Source organism: Haemorhous mexicanus, chromosome 5 (genome assembly GCF_027477595.1).
Source record: "Haemorhous mexicanus isolate bHaeMex1 chromosome 5, bHaeMex1.pri, whole genome shotgun sequence".
NCBI lineage: Eukaryota > Metazoa > Chordata > Aves > Passeriformes > Fringillidae > Haemorhous > Haemorhous mexicanus.
Genome location: NC_082345.1, coordinates 75,510,399 through 75,534,572, shown reverse-complemented (window position 1 = coordinate 75,534,572; position 24,174 = coordinate 75,510,399). Strand labels below are relative to the sequence as shown.

At 60.4% G+C, this 24,174-nt stretch overlaps 1 protein-coding gene across 1 annotated transcript in view; it reads left to right on the top strand.

The window, feature by feature from the left end:
- The first annotated feature begins 1,422 nt into the window (after nucleotides 1-1,422).
- MAPK8IP2 (mitogen-activated protein kinase 8 interacting protein 2) overlaps nucleotides 1,423-24,174 on the top strand; it is a 30,660-nt gene continuing 7,908 nt past the window's right edge. Inside the window, exons 1-7 of the mRNA XM_059847640.1 lie at nucleotides 1,423-1,552; nucleotides 7,711-7,816; nucleotides 8,050-8,292; nucleotides 10,853-10,955; nucleotides 12,182-14,383; nucleotides 15,114-15,189; nucleotides 18,594-18,766. Coding sequence (XP_059703623.1) covers nucleotides 1,488-1,552; nucleotides 7,711-7,816; nucleotides 8,050-8,292; nucleotides 10,853-10,955; nucleotides 12,182-14,383; nucleotides 15,114-15,189; nucleotides 18,594-18,766 — 2,968 coding nt within the window. The 5' untranslated portion in view covers nucleotides 1,423-1,487. The remainder of the gene's footprint in view (nucleotides 1,553-7,710; nucleotides 7,817-8,049; nucleotides 8,293-10,852; nucleotides 10,956-12,181; nucleotides 14,384-15,113; nucleotides 15,190-18,593; nucleotides 18,767-24,174) is intronic.

The following is a 24,174-nucleotide window of genomic DNA, read 5'->3' as shown; positions in this document are numbered from 1 at the left end:
TTCAGCACCGCGGACAGCTCCGCCCCCGGCCTGTCACCGCCCCTACAGAGCCCCGCCCCGCCATGGACCCCTGCCCGCCCTATAAACCGCCCTGTCCCACTGCAGAACCCCTGAACCCCTTATGGACCCCCTGCCCGCCCTATAAACCGCCCTGCCCCACTACAGAACCCCTGAACCCCTTATGGCCCCCCTGCCCGCCCTATAAACCGCCCTGCCCCACTACAGAACCCCTGAACCCCTTATGGACCCCTGCCCGCCCTATAAACCGCCCTGCCCCACTACAGAACCCCTGAACCCCTTATGGCCCCCCTGACCGCCCTATAAACCGCCCTGCCCCACTGCAGAACCCCTGAACCCCTTATGGACCCCCTGCCCGCCCTATAAACCGCCCTGCCCCACTACAGAACCACCGACCACCCTGCCCTGCCCCACTAGAGAGTCCCTGAACCCCTTATGGACCCCCTGACCACTCTATAAACCGCCCTGCCCCACTACAGAACCCCTGAACCCCCCATGCACCCCCTGACCACCCTATAAACTCTCTGGCCCCACTATAGACCCTTGACCCCTCCTATAGACCCCCTGACCCCACTATAAAACCCCTGATGTCCTATAGACCCTCTGGCCCCCTATTGACCCCCCGTCCCTACAGATCCCTCATCCCCCCCGTTCCGACCCCTTCCTGCCCGTCCTGATCCCACCCGATCCCAAAGCCCCTTCCCTTCCCTTCCCTTCCCTTCCCTTCCCTTCCCTTCCCTTCCCTTCCCTTCCCTTCCCTTCCCTTCCCTTCCCTTCCCTTCCCTTCCCTTCCCTTCCCTTCCCTTCCCTTCCCTTCCCTTCCCTTCCCTTCCCTTCCCTTCCCTTCCCTTCCCTTCCCTTCCCTTCCCTTCCCTTCCCTTCCCTTCCCTTCCCTTCCCTTCCCTTCCCTTCCCTTCCCTTCCCTTCCCTTCCCTTCCCTTCCCTTCCCTTCCCTTCCCTTCCCTTCCCTTCCCTTCCCTTCCCTTCCCTTCCCTTCCCTTCCCTTCCCTCAGGAGATTCCCTCCCCGCCCACCCAGGACCACTCCCCATTCCCTCCCTATCCCACCCCCCTTCCCATAACTCCCCCAATCCCATCCCACACCCCCAGACCCCTCCTTCTCTAGACCCCCTGGACCGCCCCTCATCCCATCCCACCCCATCCCACCCGATCTGATCCGATCCCACCCCATCCCATATCCCCCTCCCCCTCCCTCCCTCCCGCCGCCCCCGCCCCCCCGGCTCCTCCCTCTCCCCCCGCGGCTCCCGCAGCTCCTCCCGCCCCTCTCCCCCCTTTCCCCGCAGCTCCTCCTCCCTCTCCCCCCGTTCCCGCAGCTCCTCCCGCCCCCCGTCCCCCCCGTCCCGCGGCTCCTCCCGCCCCCCGCCGCTCCCCCGCCGCTCCCGCAGCTCCTCCCGCCGCTCCCCCCCCGCTCCCGCAGCTCCGCAGTCCGGCGCAGCCCCGGCCGGAGAAAATGGCGGATCGCGCCGAGATGTTCTCGCTCTCCACCTTCCACTCGCTCTCCCCGCCCGGCTGCCGGTGAGCGGGGAGCGCGGGGGATGCGCGGGGATGCGCGGGGGGGATGCGGGGTCGCGCTGCCCTTCCCCTCCCGCCGTCCCGCCCTTGCACCGGGCCGGCACCCCGGCCCCCCCCGGCAGCTCCCCCCGCCCGTTCGTTCACCTTGGGATGCGGGACCGGGGGGCTCCTCCCGCCCCCCGCCCCGCCGCGGCCCTTCCCGGCATTAACGGCGCAGCCGCCGCGGCCATCCAGCCTCGGCCGCTCCCTGCGAGTGGGGGGCGCGGGGGTCCCCTCCGTTCCCTTCCCCTGGCCGCGGCCCGGAGCCCCTCCGGCCTCCGGGGCCGCCGCATCCCGGGGCCGCTGCGGGAGGAGCCGCCGCCGCCTCTTTGTCTCTCCCGAGACGCCGCAGCGGCCCCGGGATGGGGACGGGGACGGGGATTGGGATGGGGACGGGGATGGGGGGGCCGGTCCCGGGAGCGGGGGGGCGGGGGCTCAGCGCCCCCCGAGGCTCGGCGCGGCCGGGGGGATGCCGGGGGGTTCCCGCAGCCGGGACTCCGCACCGGGGCCCCGGGATCGGTCACCTTCCTGCAGGCCCGCCGGGGGTCCCGCGGGGAGGGGACGCGGCGGGGCCCGCCCCGCGCCTGACCTTGGCTGGGTGCGGGGTCGGGGTGCGGGGCCGCGGGTCGGGGTGCGGGCCGCGGGCCGGGCTGGCGCACTGCGGGGCCGAGACGCCCGGCAGGGGAATGGGAAGGGCAGGAGGCGGCGGTGAGGGGCACCTGGAGGGCCCCGGGGATGCGGGAGCTGCGGAGAGAGGAGCAGGGGACAGCGGGGCTGCGGGACGTGCCCTTGGGTGGCTGTGGCCTGCGCTGGGCAGGGCTCCCCTTCTCTGGAGTGTCCCCGTCCCCAGGATGTCCCCTTCTCTAAGCATCCCCATGCCCAGGATGTCCCTGTCCCCAGGATGTCCCTGTCGCCGGGCTGTCCCCTTCCCGGGCCGCAGCGCAGCAGGACCCCGGGGTGTCCCTGCCCGCGGTGGCGCAGGGAGGGGACGCCACGGCCTCGCTGGGGCTGCTCGGCCCCGAGCCGGGCCCTGGGGCAGCCGGGCCCAGTCCGGGGAGCGGGAGCTGTGCCCGGAGCCATCCCAAAACCCGGGGCCGCTCCCTGGGGCTGCTGTGGCTGCGCTCAGGTCCCGCCGGGCATGCCGAGATCAGCCGGGAATGGTGACGGAGAACCCGAACCCGGCTGTGCCTTCCATAGGGAGCCGCGGGCAGGGGGTGCCCAGCCCGGCTTGGGGTGGCCGGTGGGGTGGGACACCCTGGCCGGAGAGGAGAGGCGGGAATGGGCTGGGAATGCCCGCCCGATGTGGGAATGAGTGCCCGATGTGGGAATGAGTGCCCGATGTGGGAATGAATGCCCGATGTGGGAATGCTCGATGAGGGAATTCCAGGCGCGCACGCAGCCGGGCCTTGGGATGGCTCCCACCTCCCGCTCGGGCCGTGGCAGCCCCTGGTGCCAGTCAGGAGCCCCCGGTCCCCAATTTGGGGTGACCACAGGGTCAGAGCCGGCTCCGGGAGCGGGCGGGTGTCCCCTCCCGGTCCGCTGTGGGGGTCCCCTCCCGGGCCGCTGTGGGGGTCCCCTCCCGGTCCGCTGTGGGGGTCCCCTCCCGGGCCGCTGTGGGGGTCCCCTCCCGGGCCGCTGTGGGGGTCCCTCCCGGCGCTCGGAGCCGCCCCCCGGGCGGTGCGCAGGGAGCGGGGCTGGCAGGGATGAGGAAATTCCACCCACCCGGGGCCTGCGCCGCCTGCAGCGCTCCCCGGGGAGCCCGGCCCTGGCAGCGCTGGCACCGCCGGTGTCCCCTGCCCAGCCCTCCCGGCCCCGTGCCCCCCGCCAGGTGACGCTGGGCCCCTTTGGGGTCCCCTCCGGCCCATCCGGGCTCGGGGTGGTGGCACTGGAGTCACTGGGATGCCGTGGGGGGGGGGGGGGGGGGTCCTGCAGGTTCCAGCCCTTCCCGATCCCCTCTGCGTGTGCGGGGCTGGGTGAGACTCCCTGGCCCTGTGCCCAACCTCGGCTCCTCTCCTGTCCCTCGGTGCCAGCCGGCCCCGGGAGTGTCCCCAGGGTGGGGACGGGCACTGTCCTTGTTCCTGCTGCTTATCCCCGCTGCTGTGTCCCTGCACCCATGGCCGGGGCGCTGCCTTTGGCCCCGGCCCAGTCCCCAGGGGCATCGGGGAGATCGTGGGACTGGGTGGGCTCTCACTGCTGGTTCCATCCCACCACAGTGTCCCCATGCCACTGTGACCACCCCATCCCACCACAGTGTCCCCATCCCACTGTGACCACCCCACTGCAGTGTTCCCATCCCATCCCATCCCATCCCATCCCATCCCATCCCATCCCATCCCATCCCATCCCATCCCATCCCATCCCATCCCATCCCATCCCATCCCATCCCATCCCATCCCATCCCCACCATCCCGTTTCCCCCAGCCAGGAGCAGGAGTTTCTCCCCAGTGAGGAGGATCCAGGGGTGCCAGAGGGGACCCCGAGGTCCCCACCCCAGGAGGACTCAGCCCCACTGTCCCTGTCCCCCTGTGTGCCCACAGGACCCCCTAAGACCCCGGGGACAGCAGAGGGTCCCGGGGTTCTTCCTGCAGGGGGGCAGCCCCCGGTATTCTGTGGGGTTGGGGGATGGTTTTGCACCCCCTGAGGCTCTGCTCCCTGACATCCTGGGATCTCTGCCCCGATATCCTGGGCTTTGCACCCTGACATCCTGGGATCTGCACCCCAATATCCCAGGACTCTGGTCCCCAACACCCCTGGGCTCTGGACCCTAAGAGGCTCTGCTCCCTGACACCCCAAGACTCTGCTCCTCAGCGTTCTGGGGCTCTGCTCCCCAGCAAATCAGGTCTCTGTGTCCCAAAGGGCTCTGCACCCCAACATCCTGCACTGTGCACCCCAACACCTCAGGGTTCTGCTCCCTGACATCCTGGGGTTCTGCACCCCAATATCCCAGGGCTCTGTTCCCCAATAGCCCGGCTCTGGTCCCAATAAACCAACAGGATCTGCACCCCAATATCCCAGGGCTCTGTTCCCCAACAGCCCGGCTCTGGTCCCAATAAACCAACAGGCTCTGCACTCCAATATCCCAGGGCTCTGTTCCTTAATACCCCAGGCTCTGGTCCCTGTAACCCAACAGGATCTACACCCCAAAATCCCAGGACTCTGTTCCCCAATACCCCAGGCTCTGGTCCCTGTAACCCAACAGGATCTACACCCCAAAATCCCAGGACTCTGTTCCCCAATACCCCAGGCTCTGGTCCCTGTAACCCAACAGGATCTACACCCCAAAATCCCGGGGCTCTGTTCCCCAATACCCCAGGCTCTGGTCCCTGTAACCCAACAGGATCTACACCCCAAAATCCCGGGGCTCTGTTCCCCAATAGCCCGGCTCTGGTCCCTATAACCCAACAGGATCTGCTCTCCAAAATCCCGGGGCTCTGTTCCCCAATAGCCCAGGCTCTGGTCCCTATAACCCAACAGGATCTGCACCCCAAAATCCCGGGGCTCTGTTCCTTAATACCCCAGGCTCTGGCCCCTATAACCCAACAGGCTCTGTGCCCCAAAATCCCGGGGCTCTGTTCCTTAATACCCCAGGCTCTGGTCCCTATAACCCAACAGGATCTGCACCCCAAAATCCCAGGGCTCTGTTCCCCAATAGCCCAGGCTCTGGTCCCTGTAACCCAACAGGATCTGCACCCCAAAATCCCAGGGCTCTGTTCCTTAATACCCGGTCCCTATAACCCAACAGGATCTGCACCCCAAAATCCCGGGGCTCTGTTCCTTAATATCCAGGCTCTGGTCCCTGTAACCCAACAGGATCTGCACCCCAATACCCCAAAAAACTCTGCACCCCAATATCCCAAAAGGTTCTGCACACCAAAAACTTTCTGCTCCCCAGCAGCCCGGGGCTCTGCACCTCAATCCCCCAGAGTTTGGCACCCTGAAATCCCAAAGGCTTCTGAACCCCAAAGGGTTCTGCATCTCCACATCCCATAGCTCGGCACCCCAAAGGCTTCTGAACCCCAAAATTTCTGTTCCCCTACACGCCAGGGCTCTGCACCCCGAAGGACTTTCCATCGCAGCGCCCCAGGGCTCTGCACCCCAAAAGGCTGCGCTCCCCAGCACCCCGGGAGCCGTCACCCCACAGCCGCGGGGCTCCCCTGTCCCGCCGCCCTTTGGGGTCCCGCTCAGCCCCGTTCCCGCCGCAGCCCCGGCCCCGGCTCCGTTTCTGCCGCTTTTGCCCCAAATCTGCGCGGATTCGGCGCGGCCGTGCCCTACTTCTGGGAATTATGGGATTAGGGGAATCTTCCTGCCGGGGAATCGGGAGCGGCTGCACCGCGGGGGGGACAGGGGACAGCCCTGGGCCCCCTTTGTGGTCTGACCCTGCTGCCACACTGCGGGCTGAGCCCCCGTGTGTGTCCCCAACCCCGCGGAGGGGGGGCACAGGGTCCCACTGGTGCCCAGGTGCTGCTGGGGGACCCTGGGTGTCCCCAACCCCCCGGAGGGGGGGCACAGAGTCCTACTGGTGCCCAGGTGCTGCCACATCCCCCTGGGGACAAGCTGGGAGTCCTGCGTGTCCCCAGCCCCATGGAAAAAGGGTTCTGCTGGCTCCTGGCTGCTGCCACATCCCCCTGGGGACAAGCTGGGGGTCCTGGGTGTCCCCAACCCCATGGAAGGTGGCAGAGGGTCCCAGTGGCACCTGGCTGCTGCCACACACCCCTGGGGATGGTCCTGCGTGTCCCCAACCCCATGGAGGGTGACCAGAGGGTCCCAGTGGCACCCAGGCACCCTTGGGACCGGAATGGGGACCCTGTGTGTCCCCAGCCCCATGGAGGGTGACCAGAGGGTCCCAGCGGCACCCAGGCTGTACCTTCCCCCTCACCGAGCCCCCCCAAACCCCAGTTTCTGTTTTCTGGCCCCAAACCCTGCCGGGATTTTGGGATTTCGGGATTTCTCTCTGTTCCGTTGTTCCGCAGGAGCCGCTGGTTTCCATGGCACCCCCGTTCCCCAGGAATGCACTCAGGGCCCCTCGGGGTGTCACAGCCTGCGTCCCCTTTGTCACCCCCAGCCGCGCCAGTGTGACCCCCCGGTGACCCCCCAGCAGCACAGGTCACCCCAAACCTGGTGGCTGTCCCCTCCCCACCTCGGCTCCGGGGATTCTGCCGGGCCGGGAATTTGGGACATGTGGTGGCCTCGGCACCTCCGCCCTGCCGGGTGCCACCACGTGGTGACAGCCGTGGGTGACATGTGCCCGAGGCTGCCCTGTGCCAGCACCCAGGGGTGACAGGGTTTGGTGCCACATCCATGTGGCACCAGAGGTGACAGGACTATGGTGACATGTCCGTGTGTTATGGTGACATGTCCCTGTGGTTGTCCCATGCTGGCCTCAAGGGGTGGCAGGGTTGTGGTGACATGTCCTTGTGTTATGGTGACATGTTCCTGTGGTTGTCCCATGCTGGCACCAAGGGGTGGCAGGATTATGGTGACATGTCCATGTGGCACCAGTGGTGACAGGGCTGTGCTGCCATGTCCATGTGGCACCAGAGGTGGCAGGGTTATGGTGCCATGTCTGTGTGACACACAGGGGTGACAGAGTTCTGCTGCCATGTCCATGTGGCACCAGAGGTGACAGTGTTCTGATGACATGTCCATGAGGTGACAGTATCCATGTGCCATGTCCATGTGGCACCAGAGGTGGCAGGGCTGTGGTGCCATGTCCGTGTGACACCCAGGGGTGACAGTGTTCTGGTGCCATGTCCATGTGGCACCCAGAGGTGACAGTGTTCTGATGACATGTCCATGAGGTGACAGTATCCATGTGCCATGTCCATGTGGCACCAGAGGTGGCAGGGTTATGGTGCCATGTCTGTGTGACACCCAGGGGTGACAGTGTTCTGGTGCCATGTCCATGTGGCACCCAGAGGTGACAGAGTCCTGCTGCCCTGTCCCTGGTGCTCCCATGCTGAGAGTGTCACCCATACACAGATGGATGTCCCCATGGTGCCACTTTGCTCTCACAGTGCCATGAGGAGCTGGCCAGGCTGTCGCTGAGCTGTGTCCCCTGTGTCCCCATGGTGCCGTGAGGGCCTGGCTGGGCTGTCGCTGAGCTGTGTCCCCTCTGTCCCCAGGCCCCCCCAGGACATCAGCCTGGAGGAGTTCGATGACGAGGACCTGTCGGAGATCACGGACGACTGCGGCATCGGCCTCAACTACGACTCGGACCACTACGAGAAGGTGCAGGAGCCTGGTGGCCCTCGGGGACACCGCGGGCACTGTGGGGACACCGGGCTGCCACCACTCACCCATAGCCGTGGCTTTGGTGGCTCTGTGGGCGCTGAGGGGACCAGCCAGGGGTCCCTTGTCCCCTTTAGGACGCCCCAGAGGGGACTGGGGACGCTGCCACCCCTCGGTGGCGGGGAGGGTGGCCCGGGGCTGTCCCCGCGTCCCTGACACGGTGCCACCCGCAGGACTGCCTGGTGCTGGAGCGCGGGGAGCAGCCGCACCCCGTGTGCACCTTCCAGGACGACTTCCAGGAGTTCGAGATGATCGACGACAACGACGACGACGACGACGAGGAAGAGGAGGAGGAGGAAGGCAACGAGCTGGAGGCGCCGCCGTCCCCCTCGGCCTCGCCCATCCCCTCGCCCGCCCTGGAGGAGACGCAGAAGCACCGCCCCACCACGCTCAACCTGACGGCCCCGGGCACCCAGGTGAGGCCGGGCTGGCCGCAGGTGTCCCCTTGCCCCGGGGTCTGTGTCCCCATCCCCCCCGGGGTCTGTGTCCCCATCCCCCCCGGGGTCTGTGTCCCACCTCCCCCCCGGGGTCACTGTCCCCTCTGGTCCCGGGGTGACCGTCCCTTCCCCTCTGACGTCACTGTCCCTTCCCTTCCGTGGTCACTGTCCCCATCCCCCCCCCCAGGATCTGTGTCCCCTCCCCCCACGATGTCACTGTCCCCTCGCCCTGCGGTCACTGTCCCCTCTCTCCCGGGGTTCTCCGTCCCCGCTGCCCACCCCCACGCCGTGTCCCCCCTTTTGCCGGGCTCGGGGCTCCCCCGGGGGTGTCCCCCCAGCCGTGTCGCCGCAGGGATGTCCCCGTGTCGCGGCGCACGCGCCGCCGCAGTGTGTGGGAAGCGGCGTGCGGAGCGGCTGCAGCCGCCGGCGTTGCCAGGGAACCGCGGGCCCTCGGGAATTTCGGGGCCCCCCCTTTTCCCGGGAGGGCACCGCGCGCTGCCGGCCTGGGGGGGGCTCCGGGGGGTGGCGGTCACCGTGAGGGGACAGAGCCCAGGGGTCCTGCCCAGCCCAGCCCGGGTCCCAGCGTGGCTCCGTCATCCCTTGGAGGCGAGGGTGGGGCCCCTGGATCTGCCCCACCGCGAGGTCCCGGGAGGAGGCGACATCCTGGTCCTCGGGCCCTGTGTCCCTGTCCCCCCTGCAGCCATCCCTGTGTCCCCCGAACCCATCCCTGTCTTCCCATCCCCTGTCCCTGTCCCCTGTCTTTAACCCTTCCACCACCCTTCACCTGTCCTCCCACATGTCCCTCATCCCTGTCCCCTCCAGCGCCTGTCCCTGTCCCCTTCATCACCCACTCCCACGCCCTCCCATCCCTGTTCCCCCCAAGTATCCGTCCCTGTCCCCCGGCCTTGTCCACCCCAGTACCCTTCCCCTCCTCCCATCCCCACCCCCAGCACCCCTCCCGTACCCCCATCCCTGTCCCCTTCAGCACCCATTCCCATCCCTGTCCCCAGGGATGTCCCCCCATCCCTGTCCCCTTCAGCACCCATTCCCATCCCTGTCCCCAGGGATGTCCCCCCATCCCTGTCCCCATCCCTGTCCCCCCATCCCTGTCCCCTTCAGCAACCATTCCCATCCCTGTCCCCCAGGGCCTGTCCCCAGGGATGTCCCCCCATCCCTGTCCCCCCATCCCTGTCCCCTCCTGCACCCATTCTCATCCCTGTGCCCCTAGGACCCATCCCCACCCCCCATCCCCATCTCCCCCCATCCCCACCCCCCAGTCCCACATCCCCCATTCCCATTCCCATCTCCCTGTCCCCTCGGTGCCCACCCCAATCCCTGTCAGGGCCACCCCGGCTGGTGCCCAGTGGTCGCGCTCCCTAATCCCTGCTCCCGCCGGGATGGGCCGGGATCTGCCGGGATTAGCGCTGCCCGCGCTTCCCGGCGGGACTAATCCCGCTGCAGCTGCCGGCGCGACATTCCCGAACGTCCCGGGCGTTCCCCACACCCCTGCGGGGTGGGACCGTGCTCCCGGGGTCCCACACGGGTGTCCCTCGGTCAGCGGCGCTGCTGGGTTTGTCCCCGGGGTGGGCACCGTGCCACCCGTGCCGTGCCGTGCCATGCCGTGCCCGGCCCTGGCGCGCGTCTGGCGGGGCAGGGGATGCAGGGATGCGGCGGCCCTAATCCGGATAAACCCGCGCACGTGGCGTGGGGGCTGCCAGGCACCTCCGAGCCCTCCCTGCGACACCCCCGGAGCCTGCCTCCCATCCCCACCCCCAGCACCCCTCCCGTACTGCCATCCCTGTCCCCTCCTGCACCCGTTGCCATCCCTGTCCCCCCGGTGCCCGTCCCCGGGGATGTCCCCCCATCCTTGTCCCCTCCTGCACCCATTCCCATCCCTGTCCCCCCAGGGCTCATCCCCCGGGATGTCCCCCCATCCCTGTCCCCTCCTGCACCCATCCCTGTCCCCCCAGGACCCATCCCCCGGGATGTCCCCCCATCCCTGTCCCCTCCTGCACCCATCCCTGTCCCCCCAGGGCCCGTTCCCATCCCTGTCCCCGCTAGGACCCATTCCCACACCCCCCATTCCCACACCCCCCATTCCTACACCCCCCACATCCCCTCCCACATTCCCACACCCCACATCCCCCACATCCCCCACATCCCCCACATCCCCATCCCCCATTCCCACACCCCCCATTCCCACACCCCCCATTCCCACACCCCCCATTCCCACACCCCCCATTCCCACACCGCCCATTCCCACATCCCCCATTCCCACACCCCCCATTCCCACATCCCCCATTCCCACACCCCCCATTCCCACATCCCCCATTCCCACACCCCCCATATCCCCCATTCCCACACCCCCCACACCCCCCATTCCCACACCCCCCATTCCCACACCCCCCATTCCCACATCCCCCACATCCCCCACACCCCCCATTCCCACCCCCCCACCCCGCTGTCCCCCCGGGGTCCCCGAGCGCTCCCCGGGGGCAGGGGGCCCCCACTGAGCCCCCCGGCTCCGCTGTCCCCGCAGGATTCCCTGAACAACAACGGCGGCTTCGCCCCGCCCGCGCCGCGCCCCAGCTGGCAGGACGCGCTGCTGCACTCCTCCTCCTCCTCCTCTTCCTCACACACCGGTGAGCGCGGGGTGACAGCGGGGCTGTGACAGCGGGGCTGTGACAGCGGGGCTGTGACAGTGGGGCTGTGTCAGTGGCGGGGTGACAGTGGGGTGTGCCAATGCAGGTGTGACATTTGGGCTGTGACAGTGGGGCCATGCCAATGGACTGTGCCAGTGGGGCTGTGACAGTGAGGATGTGACAGCGAGGCTGTGACAGTGGGGTGTGACAATGCAGGTGTGACAGTGGGGTGTGACAGTGGGCATGTGCCAGTGGGTCTGTGACAGTGGCGGGGTGACAGCGGGGCTGTGACAGCGGGGCTGTGACAGTGGGGTGTGACAATGCAGGTGTGACAGTGGGGTGTGACAGTGGGCATGTGCCAGTGGGTCTGTGACAGTGGCGGGGTGACAGCGGGGCTGTGACAGCGGGGCTGTGACAGTGGGGTGTGACAATGCAGGTGTGACATTTGGGCTGTGACAGCGGGGTTGTGACATTGGGGCTGTGCCAATGCAAGTGTGACAGTGAGGCTGTGACAGTGGGGCTGTGACAGTGGGCATGTGCCAGTGGGGCTGTGTCAGTGGCGGGGTGACAGTGGGGTGTGACAAGGTAGGTGTGACATTTGGGCTGTGACAGTGGGGTTGTGACAATGCTGGTGTGACAGTGGGGTTGTGCCAATGCAGGTGTGACATTTGGGCTGTGACAGTGGGGCTGTGACAGCGGGCATGTGCCAGTGGGGCTGTGACAATGGGACTGTGACAATGCAGGTGTGACAGTGGGGCTGTGACAGCGGGCATGTGACAATGGGGCTGTGCCAATGCAAGTGTGACAATGGGGCTGTGCCAGCGGGGCTGTGACCGTGAGGATGTGACAATGCATGCGTGAAATTTGGGCTGTGCCGGTGGGGCTGTGCCAATGGACTGTGCAAGTGGGGCTGTGACAGTGAGGATGTGAGAATGCAGGTGTGATATTTGGGCTGTGACAGTGGGGCTGTGACAGTGGGGCTGTACCAAGGTGGGTGTGACAATGCAGGTGTGCCAATGTAGGTGTGACAATGGGGCTGTGCCAACACGGGTGTGACAGTGGGGCTGTGCCAATGCGGGTGTTACAATGGGGCTGTGACAATGCGGGTGTGACATTTGGGCTGTGCCAATGGACTGTGCCAGTGGGGCTGTGCCAAGGCGGGTGTGCTGCCGGCTCCCGCAGCTGCCCCGCGGGGTGACGCCGGCTCCGTGTCGCCCTCCCCGCAGGACACTCGTCCCCCCACGCCTGCATCCTGGACGGACCCTGCCTGGAGAGCCCGCCGGGCCCCGGGGGGGCTCCCCCTTCGCTGCCGCCCTCCCCCCTGGACTCGCAAGGCAACAGCCCCGAGTCCCTGGCACATGGTAACCCATCGCCCCCGAGAGCCGCGCCCGATTTTAACATGAACCTCATCTCCGCTGCGCTCCGAGCTCCGCTCTCCCCGCCGCGCCCCCGCCAGCAGCCCCCGCCTCACCCCTGTCTCTCTCCAACAGGGCCCGCGGCTCCCCCCGGCGCCCCCGAGGCCGCCCCCCCGCCCCAGGCCGCCCCCCAGGCCCCCACGCAGCCCCAGGGCGGCGGCAGCCCGGGGTCCCCCCGCCCGCAGCCGCAGCCGCGGCCCCCCCGGCCGGAGCGGGACGGGGCTCCCGCGGAGCCGCTCAGCTCCGACGGGGAGGGCGCCCAGTCCGGCCGGGCCGCCAGCGTGCGCGGCCACCCCTCGGGCTCCTCGGAGACCACCTCGCCCTCCTCGGACCCGGGCATCGAGGCCGACCTGACGAGCCGCACGGCCAAGCCCTTCCTGCCCGGCGGGCGGCGCGGGGACGAGCTGAGCTCGCCCGGCTCTGACTCGGACGTGGACGGGGAGCTCGAGGCGGCTTTCGCCGGCGGGCGCCTGGTCAGCAACATGATCTCGTCCATCTCGGAGACCGAGCTGGACCTCAGCAGCGACAGCAGCAGCGGCCGCTCGTCCCACCTGACCAACTCCATCGAGGAGGCCAGCTCGCCCGGCTCCGAGGGCGAGCTGGAGCCCGAGCTGGAGGCGCCCGGCCTGCTGGGCATCAAGGACTCGCTGCTGCTGGACAAGGGCAAGGAGGACGAGGAGGAGCCGGCCGAGAGGGGCCCGCCGGAGCGCGGCGTGCTCAGGAGGGAGAGCCTGGCCGAGCTGAAGATGGATGCCTACTACGACAGCCTGGACCCGGCCGACGGCCCCGCGCCCGAGGGCCAGACCGACGTGTCCAGCGCCAGCCCCCTGGACCTGAAGATCGACCCCGACCACAGCCTGGAGAGCATCCGCCGCTCCTTCTACCTGCCCGTGGGGCCCAAGCTGATGCCCGAGGCGGACGAAGAGGACAACAGCGAGTACGACTCCGACTCGGAGTCGGAGCCCGACCTGAGCGAGGACTCGGACTCGCCGTGGCTGCTCAGCAACCTGGTGAACAAGATGATCTCGGAGGGCTCGTACCCCATCAAGTGCCCGGACGAGTGCTTCCAGAACAGCCACTCGCTGTGCGACACCATCTCGCCCGCCTCCGACCTGGAGCCCGAGATCCTGAGCGAGGCGCTGGACGAGGAGCCGGCCCCGCGGGACTCGCCGGCGGCGCTGGCGGACGCGGCGGCGGCGGGGGCGCGGTGCCAGCGCGGCGCCATCGAGCTGGTGGACATGGAGACGCTGCGCAGCTCCCTGGCCGAGGCCGAGCACGCGGCCGCGGAGCCGCCGCCGGAGCCGCCGGCCGAGGAGCCGGGGCCCTTCCTGTTCCTCAGCAACCCCACCAACGACACCATCGCGCCCGTGTGTCCCGGCCGCCCCGTCGCCCTCGGCCGCCTGGACGCCTCCGAGGTCCTGGCCACCCTGGGCTGCCGCCCGGCGTCGCTGCCACGGGTGTCCCCCGGCGCCGAGCCCGCCGTCACCGGCGGGGATCGCCGCCCCGCCAGCCCCCGGCGCTGGGCCCTCGACGGGGACCTGGACTCGGGCGTGCTGGAGGCCGACTCCATGATCGACGACGTCCGGTTAGCGCCCGACGCCGACCCCGCCGCGCTGGACGTGTCCACGGCCAAGACCAACCGCGGCTTCGCCATGGCCTTGGAGGAGGCCGAGCCGCCCTTGGTGGCCCCGCGCCGGGGCAGCCCCGCCGGGGAGGCGCCGGTGCCGCCGGAGCCGCCGGCGCTGGACGAGTCGCTGGCCTACGACTCGGTCAAGTACACGCTGGTGGTGGACGAGCACACGCAGCTGGAGCTGGTCAGCCTGCGGCGCTGCACGTCCGTGCTCAGCGACGACAGCGACATCCTGAGGGCCTGCGACGACGAGGTGGCCTTTGGGGACGGGCTGGTGGCCCCCGACGCGCGCAGCTCCTCCGAGGACTCGTCCCCCGAGGCCGACCTGCAGTTCTCCAAGAAGTTCCTCAACGTCTTCGTCAACAGCACCTCGCGCTCCTCCAGTAAGTGGCGGTGTCACGTTGCGACGTGTCGTGACATGTCACGGTGTCCTGGGCTGGTCTGGGTGACCTTGGCGCGCCGGCTGCCCTCCGTGTCCTGCCCCAGCCATTCCCGTGTACCCTGTTGTGGCATGTCACGACATGTCACGGCATGTCACGATATGTCACGGGATGTCGTGGCATGTCGTGCCATGCTGTCCTGGCTCTCCACACCAGCTGCCCTCCCTGTCCTGTCCTTGGCACCATTCCCATGTACCATGTCGTGTCACGATATGTCACGATACGTCTGGGATGTCACGGCACGTCGTGACATGTCATGGGAGACGGGGCAGGCTCACAGTGACCACAGGGGTCCCTGGTTCCCCCGGTGGGACCCCCAGGAGGGTTCTGACCCCACGAGTGCCCCTCAGGGACATGGGCAAGGGTGTCCCGTGGGGGTGGCTGCTGTGTCCCCTGTCCCCATGAGGGTGGCTGCTTTCCGTGTCCCCGTGGGGGTGGCAGCTGTTCGGTGTTCCCATAGGGGTGGCTGCTGTGTCCCCTGTCCCCATGAGGGTGGCTGCTCTCCGTGTTCCCATGGGGTGGCAGCTGTCCGGTGTTCCCATGAGGGTGGCAGCTGTCCCGTGTCCCCGTGGGGGTGGCAGCTGTCCCGTGTCCCCATGAGGGTGGCTGCTGTCCCGTGTCCCCGTGGGGGTGGCAGCTGTCCCCCGTGTCCCTGGCATCGCTGTCCCTGCAGGCACAGAGTCCTTCGGGCTGTTCTCCTGCATGGTGAACGGCGAGGAGCGGGAGCAGACCCACCGCGCCGTCTTCAGGTGAGGCCACCCCAGGTGACACCCAAGGGACCCCCAGCCCCTGCCAGGGACCCCCAGGACCCCGCAGTGCCACCCCAGGGCCCCTGCCCGCTGCTGGGGGGGCTGTCCCTGGGCTCTGGGGGCGTCGTGTCCCCCAGGGCAGGCACCCCACAGCTGCCACAGGGGTGTGGGTTTGGGGGTGACCACAACATCGGGGTGGGGTCTGAGCATGGGGGGTGAGGAGGGGATGAGGGGGACAGGGCTGGGGGTTTGGGGGTGCCTGGGGGGGAAGGGAGTGTGGGTCTGGGTTTGGGGGTGCATATAGGGGAAGGGGTGTGGGTCTGGGTTTGGGGGTGCCAATAGAGGAAGGGGTCTGTGTCGGGGTTTGGGGGTGCCCAGGAGGTGAAGGGGTGTGGGTCTGGGTTTGGGGGTGCCCAGGAGGTGAAGGGGTGTGGGTCTGGGTTTGGGGGTGCCCAGGAGGTGAAGGGGTGTGGCTCTGGGTTTGGGGGCGCCCGTGGGGGGGAGGGGTGAAGGGAGTGTGGGTCTAGATTTGGGGGTACCCAGGGGGTCAGAGGTGTGCGTCTGGGTTTGGGGGTGCCAATAGGGGAAGGGGTGTGGGTCTGGGTTTGGGGGTGCCCAGGGGGTGAAGGGAGTGTGGGTCTGGGTTTGGGGGTGCCCAGGGGGTTAGAGATGTGGGTTTGGGGGTGCTCAGGAGGGGAAGGGGTGAAGGGGTGTGGGGGTGGGGGTGCCCAGGGAGGCAGGGGTGTAGCAGGGTGGATTTTTGGTGAATGGATGAGCGGAGTGGCTTTGGGGGCAATGGGAAGCTGAGTGGAGTGGCTTTGGGGCAGACCACAAAGTCAGGGCAGTGAGTTTGGGGGTGATGGTGATCTGAGGGGTGCTGAGCCATGGCTTTGGGGCTCACCAGGAGCTCAGGGCAGTGAGTTTGGGCTCACCAGGAGCTCAGGGCAGTGAGTTTGGGCTGGGCAGGAGCTCAGGGCAGTGAGTTTGGGCTGGGCAGGAGCTCAGGGCAGTGAGTTTGGGCTGGGCAGGAGCTCAGGGCAGTGAGTTTGGGCTGGGCAGGAGCTCAGGGCAGTGAGTTTGGGCTGGGCAGGAGCTCAGGGCAGTGAGTTTGGGCTGGGCAGGAGCTCAGGGCAGTGGGTTTGGGCTGGGCAGGAGCTCAGGGCAGTGGGTTTGGGCTGGGCAGGAGCTCAGGGCAGTGAGTTTGGGCTGGGCAGGAGCTCAGGGCAGTGAGTTTGGGCTGGGCAGGAGCTCAGGGCAGTGAGTTTGGGCTCACCAGGAGCTCAGGGCAGTGAGTTTGGGCTGGGCAGGAGCTCAGGGCAGTGAGTTTGGGCTGGGCAGGAGCTCAGGGCAGTGAGTTTGGGCTGGGCAGGAGCTCAGGGCAGTGAGTTTGGGCTCACCAGGAGCTCAGGGCAGTGAGTTTGTGCTAGGCAGGAGCTCAGGGCAGTGAGTTTGGGTTGGGCAGGAGCTCAGGGCAGTGAGTTTGGGCTGGGCAGGAGCTCAGGGCAGTGAGTTTGGGCTGGGCAGGAGCTCAGGGCAGTGAGTTTGGGCTGGGCAGGAGCTCAGGGCAGTGAGTTTGGGCTCCCCAGGAGCTCAGGGCAGTGAGTTTGGGCTGGGCAGGAGCTCAGGGCAGTGAGTTTGGGCTCACCAGGAGCTCAGGGCAGTGAGTTTGTGCTAGGCAGGAGCTCAGGGCAGTGAGTTTGGGCTGGGCAGGAGCTCAGGGCAGTGAGTTTGGGCTGGGCAGGAGCTCAGGGCAGTGAGTTTGGGCTGGGCAGGAGCTCAGGGCAGTGAGTTTGGGCTGGGCAGGAGCTCAGGGCAGTGAGTTTGGGCTGGGCAGGAGCTCAGGGCAGTGAGTTTGGGCTGGGCAGGAGCTCAGGGCAGTGAGTTTGTGCTCACCAGGAGCTCAGGGCAGTGAGTTTGTGCTCACCAGGAGCTCAGAGCAGTGAGTTTGGGGCTCACCAGGAGCTCAGGGCAGTGAGTTTGGGGCTCTCCAGGAGCTCAGGGCAGTGAGTTTGGGCTCACCAGGAGCTCAGGGCAGTGAGTTTGGGCTCCCCAGGAGCTCAGAGCAGTGAGTTTGGGGCTCACCAGGAGCTCAGGGCAGTGAGTTTGGGGCTCACCAGGAGCTCAGGGCAGTGAGTTTGTGCTCACCAGGAGCTCAGGGCAGTGAGTTTGTGCTGGGCAGGAGCTCAGGGCAGTGAGTTTGGGCTGGGCAGGAGCTCAGGGCAGTGAGTTTGGGGCTCCCCAGGAGCTCAGGGCAGTGAGTTTGGGGCTCCCCAGGAGCTCAGGGCAGTGAGTTTGGGCTGGGCAGGAGCTCAGGGCAGTGAGTTTGGGGCTCACCAGGAGCTCAGGGCAGTGAGTTTGGGGCTCACCAGGAGCTCAGGGCAGTGAGTTTGGGCTGGGCAGGAGCTCAGGGCAGTGAGTTTGGGCTGGGCAGGAGCTCAGGGCAGTGAGTTTGGGCTGGGCAGGAGCTCAGGGCAATGAGTTTGGGCTGGGCAGGAGCTCAGGGCAGTGAGTTTGGGCTGGGCAGGAGCTCAGGGCAGTGAGTTTGGGCTCCCCAGGAGCTCAGGGCAGTGAGTTTGGGGCTCCCCAGGAGCTCAGGGCAGTGAGTTTGGGCTGGGCAGGAGCTCAGGGCAGTGAGTTTGGGGCTCACCAGGAGCTCAGGGCAGTGAGTTTGGGGCTCACCAGGAGCTCAGGGCAGTGAGTTTGGGCTGGGCAGGAGCTCAGGGCAGTGAGTTTGGGCTGGGCAGGAGCTCAGGGCAGTGAGTTTGGGCTGGGCAGGAGCTCAGGGCAATGAGTTTGGGCTGGGCAGGAGCTCAGGGCAGTGAGTTTGGGCTGGGCAGGAGCTCAGGGCAGTGAGTTTGGGCTGGGCAGGAGCTCAGGGCAGTGAGTTTGGGCTGGGCAGGAGCTCAGGGCAGTGAGTTTGTGCTCACCAGGAGCTCAGGGCAGTGAGTTTGTGCTCACCAGGAGCTCAGAGCAGTGAGTTTGGGGCTCACCAGGAGCTCAGGGCAGTGAGTTTGGGGCTCTCCAGGAGCTCAGGGCAGTGAGTTTGGGCTCACCAGGAGCTCAGGGCAGTGAGTTTGGGGCTCCCCAGGAGCTCAGGGCAGTGAGTTTGGGCTGGGCAGGAGCTCAGGGCAGTGAGTTTGGGGCTCACCAGGAGCTCAGGGCAGTGAGTTTGGGGCTCACCAGGAGCTCAGGGCAGTGAGTTTGGGCTGGGCAGGAGGTCAGGGCAGTGAGTTTGGGCTGGGCAGGAGCTCAGGGCAGTGAGTTTGGGCTGGGCAGGAGCTCAGGGCAGTGAGTTTGGGGCTCCCCAGGAGCTCAGGGCAGTGAGTTTGGGCTCACCAGGAGCTCAGGGCAGTGAGTTTGGCTCTCCCCACGTCCCCACGCCGTGCCCCCGCGCGTCCCCCCAGGTTCATCCCGCGGCACGAGGACGAGCTGGAGCTGGACGTGGACGACCCCATCCTGGTGGAGCTGGAGGAGGACGATTACTGGTACCGCGGCTACAACATGCGCACGGGCGAGCGCGGCATCTTCCCCGCCTTCTACGCCCACGAGGTGGTGGGGCAGGCCCGGGAGGCCGCCGGTACGAGCGCGGGAACCGGGGCTGGGGGGGCCGGGGGGCTCGGGGGGCTCGGGGGCTCGGGGGGAGCCAGCTGTGCTCCTGAACCGCTGCGGTTTGAGCGATCACAGCCCTGGGGGCTCACCGGGGCTTGGGCACTCGGCTTTCCTACAGCAATTCCTCGCTTTCTAGATTTATTTCTCTAGATTTATTTCTCTAGATTTATTTTTCTCGACTTTTTCTAGATTTATTTTTCCATATTTATTTTTCTATATTTATTTTTCCATATTTATTTTTCCATATTTATTTCTATTTTTATTTTTCTATATTTATTTCTATATTTATTTGTCTATATTTATTTCTATATTTATTTTTCTATATTTATTTCCCTATTTATCTCTAGATTTATTTATATTATTTATTTCTATATTTCTGTATTTATTTCTTGTATTTCCATATTTATTTTCCTGTATAGTTTTTTTCTGTATTGATTTTTCTAGATATATTTTTCTACATTTATTTCTATATTTATTTTTATTATTTCTAGATTTATTTTCTATATTGATTATCTTTCTGTATTTATTTTTCTGTATTTATCTACATATTTATTTCTATATCTATATATTTATTTCTACATATATTTTTATTATTTCCATATTTATTTTTCTATATTGATTTTTTCTATATTGATTTTTCTAGATATATTTTTCTGTATTTATTTCTTTATTTATTTCTTTTTTTGTTTTTATTTTTTCTATTTTTATTTTCTTTCTATATTCATTTTTCTATATTTATCTATATATTTATTTCTGTATTTGTTTCTATATTTATTTCTATATTTGATTTTCTCTATTTATTTCTATATTTGTTTCTATTATTTTCGTATTTCTTTTTCTATATGATTTTCTTTCTATATTGGTTTTTCTATATTTATTTATTTATTTATATCTATATTTATGTCTAGATTTATTTCTATTATTTCCATATTTATTTTTCTATACCGATTTTTTTCTATATTGATTTTTCTAGATATATTTTCCTATATTTATTTCTATATTTATTTTCATTATTTCTATATTTATTATTCTATATTGATTTTCTTTCTGTATTTATCTATATATTTATTTCTGTATTTATTTCTGTATTTATCTATATATTTATTTCGATATTTATTTCTATTATTTCCATATTTATTTTTTTATATTGACTTTCTTTCTATATTTATTTTTCTACATTTATATATATATTTATTTCTGTATTTATCTCTATATTTATTTCAATTATTTACATATTTATTTTTCTATTTTGATTTTCTTTTTATATTGATTTTTGTATATTTATTTCTATATTTACTTCTTTATTTATCTCTGTATTTATCTCTCTATATTTATTTCAATTATTTCCATATTTATTTTTTTCTTTAGGTTTTCTTTCTATATTGATTTTTCTATATTTATTTCTAGATTTGCTTCTTTATTTATCTCTATATTTATCTCTAGATATTTATTTCAATTTTTTCCCTATTTATTTTTCTCTTTAGGTTTTCTTTCTATATTGATTTTTCTATATTTCTTTCTAGATTCACGTCTTTATTTATCTCTATATTTATTTCAATTATTTCCCTATTTATTTTTCTCTTTAGGTCCTCATTCTATATTGATTTTTTCTGTATTGACCTTCTCTATTAACTTCATTTACTCTGTATTACCCGATGCATTATTTATTTCTGTAGAACATATCACTTCTACATCATTTACACTGCATTTAGGAGGATTATCCACATTTAAACATTTCTCTGAGTTCTCTTCCCCCCTCTGGGGATCCCTGGGTTTGGCTGCCCCTGGCCCGAGGTGCAGCAGAGAATATTGGATTTTGGGGGTGCTGGATGGAATTTGGGCATTTCCACAGCAGTGTGTCATTTCTTCCCAGCCAAGGGGCAGGTTTGGCACACAGAGGGGCAGAAATCTTCTTCTCCTCTTTTCTCTGCATTGTCTCCGTGGGGTTTTAGTGTTTAATCACACTGGAGTTGGGGTTGTTCTCAATAATTTCAGTTATCACACAAGTTGTATCACAGGTTTTGGTTGTTTTCAATAATTTTAGTTATTTACACAAGTTATATCACAAATTTTAGTTATTTTCAATAATTTCAGTTATCACACAAGTTATATCACAAGTTTTGGTCATTTTCAATAATTTCAGTTATATCACACAAGTTATATCACAAGTTTTGGTTATTTTCACAGATTTTAGTTATTTTCACAAGTTTTAGATATTACACAAGTTATGTCACAGATTTTAGTTATTACACAAGTTATATCACAGATTTTGGTTATTTTAACAGATTTTAGGCATTACACAAATTATATCCCAAGTTTTGGTTATTTTCAATAATTTCAGTTATTTACACAAGTTATATCACAAATTTTAGTTATTTTCAATAATTTCAGTTATCACACAAGTTATATCACAAGTTTTGGTGATTTTCACAGATTTCAGTTATTAAACAAGTTATATCACAAATTTTAGTTATTTTCAATAATTTCAGTCATCACACAAGTTATATCACAGGTTTTAGTTATTTTCACAAATTATAGGATTACACAAGTTATATCACCAGTTTTAGTTATTTTCACAGATTTTAATTGTTACACAAATTATATCCCAAGTTTTGGTTATTTTCAATAATTTCAGTTATTACACAAGTGATATCACAATTTTAAATTAATTTTCACAAATTTTAGGATTACAAAAGTTATATCACAGATTTTAGTTATTTTCACAAGTTTTGGTTATTTTCACAAGTTTTGGTTATTTTCACAGATTTCAGTTATTACTACACAAGTTATATCACAAGTTTTGGTTATTTTCACAAATTTTAGGCATTACACAAGTTATATCACAAGTTTTGGTGATTTTCAATAATTTCAGTTATCACACAAGTTATATCACAAGTTTTGGTTATTTTCAATAATTTCAGTTATTTACACAAGTTATATCACAAATTTTAGTTATTTTCACAAATTTTAGGCATTACACAAGTTATTTCATAGGTTTTGGTTATTTTCAATAATTTCAGTTATCACACAAGTTATATCAAAGGTTTTGGTTATTTTCAATAATTTCAGTTATCACACCAGTTATATCACAAGTTTTGGTGATTTTCACAGATTTCAGTTATTACACAAGTTTTAGATATTACACAAGTTATATCACAGATTTTACTTATTTTTAATAATTTCAGTTATTACACAAGTTATATCACAAGTTTTGGTGATTTTCACAAACTTTAGTTATTAGACAAGTTATATCACAGATTTTGGTTATTTTCAATAATTTCAGTTATTTACACAAGTTATATCACAAGTTTTAGTTATTTTCACAAATTTTAGTTATCACACAACTTATATCCCAAGTTTTGGTTATTTTCAATAATTTCAGTTATTTACACAAGATTTAAAAAATGAAAGCACTGGTTATTATTTCATACCTACAATAATTACTGTTGTCAAAGTTAATTTTATAAGACAGCACGTAGCTTCTGTGTCAATATTCTGCAAAAGCAAAGTTTAGCATTATTGCAGTTTAAACTGATCTATTTATATGTAATTTATTATTTTAAATAATAATATTTATTTATCACACCAAAATATACAATCTACACAGAGATTAGGGGGTTGGCCACAAAAGGCTGACAAATTATATAAAAAATGACAAATTATATCAAATTATATCAATAGAAGTTAAAAGGAGATTTAATTATGTATTATATTTAGAAAGAGATTGCAAATTTTAATTAAAATAATTTACAATAGTTAATATATAAGAAATAATATATTAGAAAATACAGAAAATTTGTAATAATATCTAAATATAATCAACATAAACAACAGCTGGAGTGCTGTGCCCTGCCCTGGCACTGGGGAGGGCACACCTCAGTGCTGTGCCCTGCCCTGGCACTGGGGAGGGCACACCTCAGTGCTGTGCCCTGCCCTGGCACTGGGGAGGGCACACCTCAGTGCTGTGCCCAGCTCTGGCACTGGGGAGGGCACACCTCAGTGCTGTGCCAGCTCTGGCACTGGGGAGGGCACACCTCAGTGCTGTGCCAGCTCTGGGCACTGGGGAGGGCACACCTGGACTGCTGTGCCAGCTCTGGGCACTGGGGAGGGCACAGCTCAGTGCTGTGCCCACCTCTGGGCACTGGGGAGGGCACACCTCAGTGCTGTGCCCAGCTCTGGCACTGGGGAGGGCACACCTCAGTGCTGTGCCAGCTCTGGGCACTGGGGAGGGCACACCTCAGTGCTGTGCCAGCTCTGGGCACTGGGGAGGGCACACCTCAGTGCTGTGCCAGCTCTGGGCACTGGGGAGGGCACACCTCAGTGCTGTGCCAGCCCTGGCACTGGGGAGGGCACACCTCAGTGCTGTGCCAGCTCTGGGCACTGGGGAGGGCACACCTCAGTGCTGTGCCAGCTCTGGGCACTGGGGAGGGCACACCTCAGTGCTGTGCCCTGCCCTGGCACTGGGGAGGGCACACCTCAGTGCTGTGCCCTGCCCTGGCACTGGGGAGGGCACACCTCAGTGCTGTGCCAGCCCTGGCACTGGGGAGGGCACACCTCAGTGCTGTGCCAGCTCTGGCACTGGGGAGGGCACACCTCAGTGCTGTGCCAGCTCTGGCACTGGGGAGGGCACACCTCAGTGCTGTGCCCTGCCCTGGCACTGGGGAGGGCACACCTCAGTGCTGTGCCAGCTCTGGCACTGGGGAGGGCACACCTCAGTGCTGTGCCAGCTCTGCCCCTCAGCTCGGGAAGGCCCTTGGCACACTGGGCAGGGCCAGAGGGGCAGCGAGGCTGGAGAGGGGCTGGGAGCACAAACCCTGAGAGGAGCCCCTGAGGGAGCTGGGGGTGCTCAGCCTGCAGCAAAGGAGACTCAGGGCTGCCCCCATCCCTCTCTGCACTCCTGAGAGGTGCCTGTGCTCAGCTGGGCTGGGCTCTGTCCCCAGCAGCACTGACACACCCAGAGCACACAGCCCCGAGCTGTGCCAGGGGAAATTCAGGCTGGAGAGCAGGAAAAAGCTTTTCCAGCAAGGGGGATAAAGTTCTGCCATGGCTGCCCGGGGAGGGGGTGCAGTCCCCACCCCTGGGGGTGTTTGACCAGCCTGGATGTGGCACTGGGTGCCAGGCTCTGCTGAGCCCTTGGGGCTGGCCTGGACTCTGTGACATTGAAGGTCTCTCCCAGCCCAGGGGTTCTGTGAATTCTGTGAGATTGTGTGGGATTCCATTAATGTGTGATTCTGTGACTGTGTGTGATTGTGTGATTGTGAGATTCTCTGTGATCCTGTGTGGTTGATTGTGTGATTCTGTACGATTCTGTGTGATTGTTTGATTGTGTGATTCCATGATTCCCTGATTGTGGGATTCTGTGACTGTGTGTGATTC